Source organism: Thalassophryne amazonica, chromosome 23, assembly GCF_902500255.1.
Source record: "Thalassophryne amazonica chromosome 23, fThaAma1.1, whole genome shotgun sequence".
NCBI lineage: Eukaryota > Metazoa > Chordata > Actinopteri > Batrachoidiformes > Batrachoididae > Thalassophryne > Thalassophryne amazonica.
This window is the reverse complement of record NC_047125.1, coordinates 28,255,189-28,263,321: the sequence shown is the minus strand read 5'-3', so window position 1 is coordinate 28,263,321 and position 8,133 is coordinate 28,255,189. Positions and strand designations below refer to the sequence as shown.

The 8,133-nt window shown below is 37.7% G+C and overlaps 1 protein-coding gene across 1 annotated transcript; it reads right to left on the bottom strand.

Moving 5' to 3' along the window:
• Positions 1 to 6,178: 6,178 nt before the first annotated feature.
• Positions 6,179 to 6,831, bottom strand: LOC117504619 (type-2 ice-structuring protein-like). The gene is given in 3 exon segments (XM_034164114.1): positions 6,179 to 6,412; positions 6,510 to 6,619; positions 6,701 to 6,831. Coding segments are annotated over 3 exon segments (312 nt in total). The 5' UTR covers positions 6,821 to 6,831; the 3' UTR covers positions 6,179 to 6,330.
• Positions 6,832 to 8,133: the final 1,302 nt, after the last annotated feature.

The following is an 8,133-nucleotide window of genomic DNA, read 5'->3' as shown; positions in this document are numbered from 1 at the left end:
TTTTAGCCATTATTTGTACTGGAAACTACACTGCAACATGCTATAAAATGCTTCTTTTTAAATGTGTCGTTGGTCCCATTGTTTATTCAGCAGGTTGACTGTAGTCAACAAAAAGAAGGTTAGTCAGTGTTTTTTAAGTTCTTCTTTACAGTCTTTGGTTTCGATGATTGGTGACCAGTTAATATGTCACACGTTCATATTTTGCTCAAAAATGAACAAAACTAGTTGGGGCCATTAACAAGCAACATGGCCCATCATAAACAGTTATTCACACCCTCACATTTATAACTAACCATTACACCAGTTTGAAAACTTTAGGGATTCGCAATGGTCCACACAAAACATAAAGAACACACACACCTACCCAATAAACTGAGACAATCTCATCTGTCCTCTTTCCTTATTTTTTTTATTCCACTGTTTTACAGTTTCTCTTTCATTCTCTGCTTTCTATTCCTCTTTTCATGTCTGTCTCTTTCTCAGAGACAGATACAAAAGAATTATTTGAAAAAGGAATTCACACATCAAGGGCAAAAAAGCTTGTTTTCTAAAATGTTGGGGGTTGTTGCTATGGCCCGAGGTAGTGTGATATTTTACATTTGAAGCAAATGATTTTGCTTAAGGAAAAGTGATTTCTCCTTCTATAAAACAGAGAAAATTCTGTTTTTATTTATTTTAATTCAAACCAAGTGAATTCTACCAAATTGTATCATGTGAAGTTGGTATCAAAAAAGAAATTTCACTGAAGTTTGAAAATACGTGGTCGCTCAGTTTAATGTACATAACTGCAAAAATAATCTCACAATATAGCCACACTGATTTCAATACAGTACAGGTAATATTAATGAATCCATTCATTTTGTTAGCATTCAAACTGATGACCAATCATAAGTTATCTCACACTGCTGACTTTTGAAACAGCAGGACCAAACAAAAAAGATAGCCATCTCGCATGAAATGTCTCTAAAATTGTACTTTAACAAAGTATAACTGTTCCCAAAGCATATTCGTACTGTTTGCAGTTAATCATATAGTACAAAATCATTCTCTTCAAGAAATTATTATTATTATTACTGATGTAGCAGTCATGCTAGCAAGCCAAGCCTTGTTGCTAAATGGCTTGGATACTTAGCTAGATAGCATTTAGCTTGTGTGAAAACACAAAAGCAAATTGTGTTACAACTAATGTTTATCAGGTAATGTTGTTCTATGACCTTGTTGGTAACATTTCAAAATTAAAACATGTCATTAACTTTGTGACAACAGATTTTTTTTGTGTGTGTGTGTATGTAATGTTTCGCACTAACAAACTGTAATTTGGTTCATGTTAGCTATTTGAACAGAGCGTGTTTAACACTTAAATAAGAGTAACAATAAATATAGTATCTTTAATGTGTTCTTAAAATGTATCCACCTAATTACTTTAATAGATTGTGTACACATTGAACTCTGGCTTTCTTCTCTGAGAAACACAAAAAATCCAGTGTGTACAACTCATAACTATCTGCAGCCTACGCACACACAGCGGGACTATAATGGCAGGCTGTTTGTGTTCACGTCGTTAAGTATTTGGCCAAAGTTCATAGTGTTCCACTTGATCACACTCCCTTTTTGTTGTTTTTTTTTTTTTACTGAGTTATGCAATGAATAATCGCTCTCAGCTGGGCCCGTGTCAGAGAGGGGGCATCCCAAAAGATTTAGAAGATTTGGAAACTCTGCAATCAGACCACTCCCATTTAAACACAAAGTGGCACATGGTTTAGTCGATGTACAGCCGGTTCAGCCTGCACTCATGGGTTTGTGTTCCAGATACCACAGGCTTGATCCGTACTGACGTAATGAAATACCAGAAATGCCCAACAGCTACATCAAAGGGAGAGGGCAACTGACAGCAACAACCTTCAGCAATCTCAATAAATAAAGTTTCATATAAAAGTAGTTTTAAGATGCCTGTCACAAACACCCGTAATTATCAACATCGGCATCACCATTTTAAAAAAAAGAAAGAAAAAAAAAGAAGGCACCTAACCGCTGACCTGAGTTGAGTTTAAAAAGAGGTAGATAACAGTCACATGGTACAACGTTAATGTCAAAATTTAAATTGTTGTTATATCGGAGGCATGTTATGCCACTGACAGATCATTTAGTTACCACAAAAAAAAAATGGCAAAATGGTGTCCAATTCCAGTGTATATACAGTAGGTTGAAAATTAAAATGTTCCAGTTCTGGTAAAAAAGTAGGAAATAATTGGTTGAGCAAATAGAATTTTAAGAAGGAATAGTTCACACCATTTGTTATGCTCAATTATAATTTAATGTCACAAAATAGGTTCATTGGTTACTGAATCAGTGGATACTGACCTCAACATCAAGACAGTCAAAACTATTCTTTTAAAAAATAAATAAATACATAAAATTGTATAAGCTCAACCAGTAATTTTGCCTACTACTTTTTAACCAGAACTGGAGCAACTTATATTTTTGACACCTGTATCATCCATCATATATTTATAAAACTATATCCCTGTGTCATCTATTTTTAAATAACATTAACACTATATTATTGCATTTTCTTGGCTATTTTTGCAAAACATTTAACTGTCCTCTCCTGTACAGTGTTGGCAGTAACTATCATTGGTGAAACAAAACACGAGAAATGGGTCAGAATCAGGAACTGGGATTTTGTTAAGTCAGACCAGGTCTTAATTTTAGTTTGGAGGCCGGATGAAGGGAAGTGCTATTTTAGAGCCATTGTGTCTCATTCCTGTGAGGGTCAGAGGTCAAAGTTAGGCGGCGATGGGGGGGATGAAAGGACAAGAGGGAAGTGAAAGAGAATACAGGGAGGGGGACTTACGGAACGTAATGAGAGGAAAAAAGTTTGATTTTGATTTTGCAATTGTTGATATTCAGACACTGTCATGTGAACAACAATATGGACCTTTCAGAAAGGAAAGTGTTGAAAATAGTAGCAGTCAAAATAAAATTTGACTTAAAAATAGCCAATATCAAGGTTAACAACAATGATCGATGCTTTTTGTAACCATTGTGAAATTCCACCCCTCTCAGTACCAGCAGAGCCCCGGTATGTTATTTAATTATCTAAAAAACAAGCAGTGGTGGCCTCTGGTGGCCACCAGACTGAGGTGTTGTTAACAGGAATAAAGTGGTCATTCCAGGATCATAGCTGCAGAAAGGCCCAAAGATCAGACTCAGTAAAATATGATGAAGTTTTTTGTATATTCTAAAAGAAAAGAAATGATAAACAAACTGTTCTTGTTCCAGTTTTTTTTCTTCAGAAAATCTTTTATAATAATTTGCCTTTTTCTATAACAAGCCCACACAATTACTATCAATTATCTATTTCAGGCAAAAAGTATGATTATTGGACAGTTTGTCATAATTGTACAGGAGCCAAGAAAGACCACACCTCTTACAAATTAGGATGACAAGCAAATGCAAAAAAAAAAAGGTAACAAATTAAAAAATAACAACCTGTATCAATTCCACAAGTACAATAAATTTAGAAAGATTTACAATTGTAGTTAAATTGTAACTGAATTAAACATAATGAGTAGTTAGAGCAGTAGCAGAAAGTTGTCCAGTTGTTTTCAAAGTTTTTTGCATTAGTTTTCTGAGTTTTGAAAAAACTCCAAAAGATTACATTACACTTTAAAAAATAAATGAAGTTTTTCATTCAAGAATCAAAGCTACAGAAAGGCCCAGAGATCAGACTCAATAAATATGATAAAGTATTTGTGTATTTTTTGTTATGTGGGCCGCTGAAGAGGAGGTACTGCTGGCCCACTACCACCAGAGGGCGCCCTGCTTGAGTGCGGGCTCCAAGCACGAGAGGGCGCCAGACCAGAGGAAGTGACAGCTGTCACTCATCACACCAGCTGTCACTCATCCACACCACTATTTAAGCCGGACTGCAAACTCCACACTCCCCGCTGAGAAATCGACTACCATTAAAAAGGTAATTTCTCTGCTGACTGACACTTTGTGTGTTATAACCTGAACTTCTGTTGCAGCGCGTTTTCCTGAGTGTGCCTTATCTGGAGGATTGGCGTTTGGTGTGACAGCGACGGTTTCGCCTCACACCCCATCTCAGATAAGTGGTTGACCAGGAGCTGCACGAGTGTGTGTGATTGGAGGTGGAGGTGCTTCCTCCTAACTGTGTTTGGACTGTGGGAATTACTGAGTGTGCGGACTCACACTCACACCTCATACTCTCTGGCTTTCTGCCCACAGTACCAGGGTCGACAGCCGAAGACAGAGGGCCACCTGGGGACTCGGGACTTGGGCGGCTCCGGTGTCTTCAGTACCGTTGGTGGTGGAAGCCGTGTGGGACGCGGCCTTCTCTCTCGTCAGGGGTCTTCTATCTTCGAGCCTGCCCACACGTCACCTGGTGTTTATTGACTGTGAGAATTACGGGACATTTACGTTGTGTATTATCACCAACATTCAATTGTTACCTTTTGGCTTACTCATCTGTCCGTGTCATTTGCGCCCCCTGTTGTGGGTCCGGGCTACCGACACCCTTCCCAACATTTTTTTTTAAAAAAGGAAAGAATTTAGAAACAACTGGTTCTTACAAAATATGTTTCAGGGTTTTTTCTCCAGAAATCTTATATATAAGTTTGCTGTTTTCTTTAACAAGCTCACAGAATTACTATCAATTGTCTTTTTTTCCGGCAAAGTAGATTATTGTCAGTTTGTCATAATTGTATGGGAGTCAAGAAAGGACCACACCTCTTACAAATTAGGATGACAAGCAAATGCAGAAATACTTACAAATTCAACACTGTATCACTTCTACAACAAGTACAATAAATTTAGAATATCTACAATTTGTAGCTAAATTATAACTGATTTAAACATAATGAGTATAGAGCAGTACCAGACATGTTTGGACAGTTTTTTTGTTTTGTTTTCCCAAAATTATAAATATAATATATGGGAAGCCGTGGCACAGTGGATTCAGAAATTGTGGTTTTGTGGCAGCAATAAACACATTATGCATAGGTTTAGGTCATTCTATTGTGGAATTAACACAACAAGCTATTGTTTATAAGGCTGTGTTATTTATGTCTCCCCAAATGTAATTTTCAGGTGTTTAAAATCTTGATTCACTGTGCCCTGGACACTAATTCATGGGGCACAGTGAATCAACTTAGAATATAATGAAAAAAACACAAGATTATAAAGATTTCTCAAAAATAATTAAATATATGCTGATGCATATACAAAATATAATCCAGCAACCAGCTATGTAATGTGTGGAGTGCCTATATAGGGATACAAGTCCTTTAGAATCTATAATAAATACAATTGTTGTTTATGTTCATATGTGAAAACAGTTGTTTACACAAATTATAGAAATATTCATGGAAAAATAAATGTATAAGTTTCAGCAAGTAATATTTGCCATCCACTTGATACTGGGGCTTAGTAAATCACTTTCTAGACTGATTCACAGTGTCCCGGGTGCATGTGACACACATGAGTCATGTTATCAATAGCTGATAGTCTGGAGAAGACATAACACATGCTCATCAGTTGGACGGGGTAGTCCTTCTAAGTAATAACAATTTTTTGGGCCACCTTTCCTGTGTTGTAAGAAGTAAATACAAAGACACTGACATCCACAAAATTTACTTTTGATAGGAAACACTGAGTTTAACTTGCCACTTAGTTTTACCCTTAATGTATCCAAAAACAAAACACTAATTTATAACAGGAATGTCTTTATGCATAAAAAATATGGCATAACAGTCAGAAATGAGTCCAGCTCGTCTTCTTTCTTCCTGCTAACAGCCTCTAGACAGCACAGTGGATTTGTTTTGTGTGTGCGCACATGTGCATTCACGAGGATGCGTGCATGTGCGTGCAGGTGCAATGGTTACCAAATGTATGGAACCAAATTTGCTCTCTCAATGGAACCAAGCTGCACTCTAAATGCAATGCAACACAAATGGGATGAATTAATCCATGTCATGTGACATACAAAGCACCCAATCAAATGACAAGGATCTACTCAGCCTCAATAATATTTGGATCTCAGTACATTTGAACACAGACCAGATTTTTTTTTAATGCTTAAAGCTTTTTAATTTGTGTTATAAAGTTTACATTTTTTGCAGTCAAAGCATCTTTTCGTAACCATTCCATGTGCACATTTCATCCCAGCCTTTGCATCCAGCTCAGGCTAACGTGTCTTTTCCTCCCTGAAGCAGCGTTACAGATACAGCAAAGAAATAAAGATGTGTCATGACATATGGAGCCTCCACCCAACATACAACACAAACACATGAAGCTTCACAACTCAGATCAGACCCACAAATCATTTGGGCATTTAGCACAGACGGATGGACTTGTGTGGAAACAGTTTAGATCATCCCAGCATTTTTTTATCTGTAAGTAGGAAAATACAAGAGTCAGTCATTAGTACACAAAACAAAACCAGCAGATTTATCTGCATTTACTCTCAGAATATTGACATTTATTTACCTGAATAATTCATTTGCAAACAGTCCTGATTGAAGCGATTATTCAGCTCTCCTGGATACCAGCTGTTAAACCTGAAAGGTGTTCCATCACTCCAAAACCAGTGCCCCTCCTACAGAAAAAATTGACTGTGCAAATAATTAGAACACAGAGTCAGTAACTGTGTGGACGTGCATAATTATATTTTACATACTACATGAGAGTCTGATCCTCAGAGCCACGCCTGATTGGGCTGATGTGTGATCTTTGTGATCATGCTCTGAATGTTATGATACTCGTCATGGCTGTGAACTGAGGCGAGGTTTGCACCCATGGATAAACAGTTTTTCTGCGGCGGACAAAACGGTTAATTTGAGCAAACAAAAACACACAGACATGAGCAGAAAACGTAAAATCATCTGATTACCTCTGCTCTAACCCAGGTCATGTGCCTTGGGACATAAAGGAAAAAGCTGACCAACCATGGGGACAAGATGATGACCTCTTGACTCAGACCTTACAGTGAAGACAAATACAGTAGAAAGTTGTAACTTTGGGGGCAAAACATGATCTTGAAACCAACACAGGAGTTGTAACTGCACGGGGACATGACACACACGGTTATTTTAACAATCAAACACCTGCATGTGTGACCTGTAATTAGATTTAGACCGTGAGAAGCACTCTGAGAACTATCAGCCTGGTCACCAAGCAGAAAGAGGCTCCTGTAATGGACACGTCTGTCTGTGAGGTTATCTTCAAACAGTGGACCATCCTCTAACATCACAGCTCATGGAAAGCTCGAAGGTTAAGGTCGACCACAGTATGACCACAACAGATGGTCACTTCAAACTGTGTGATCTGCTTGAGGTATTCTTCCAATCTTGAAAAAAATAATATTTTTGTTACAAAGCGAAGAGGCACTTTTTTCCTCATCACTATCACCAATATTCTTGCTCATGAGGTGTATAAGGTGGAGACCTTTCGTCCTGCGGAGCACCTTGAGTTGACCTGTTATCTTTTGTCACTATATTACAAACAAATAATTATCTCAGGAACTCGATAATATTGAAAAACTCATTTTCTGCAGACTTCTGCTCTCTGGGTGAACAAGTTTATCAGACCTCTGATCAAGTTCAGACTAATATTTGCTGGTGACAGTCTGGAGGCCTTGTTTGGTTAATGACTGTGTTCTTGGTTAATGACTGTGTTCTTGGTTAATATTACTTCACGTTTACTGTTGCTGGGGGATTAAAGTATTGATCCTTGATGTAGATGTTAAAATATGTGCATGCTTTTCTGTCCTCAAGTGATCAAAAGTTCATGATCAAAATCTTTTAAGGAACAAAACCACAAACTGGCCAACATGAATAGTTTGATGGAAGAAGAAAAACAATTCAAACTCACCATTTTGAGGTTTGTTTAGCTGCTCTCCTTCTGGAAGAGCTGGACAGTTTCAAACAGTTAAAGATCTCTCTCACACACACACACACACACACACAGTCCCAGTCAAAATGGTACCAATCAGCAGAACTCACCAGCAGCTCCACTCAGTCATCATGACACAAATCAGCAGACACACGTAAGTCAGGGTCTTCATGCTGGAGATGATTCAGAAGGTGACTTTCAGTCAGGAACACAGATGTT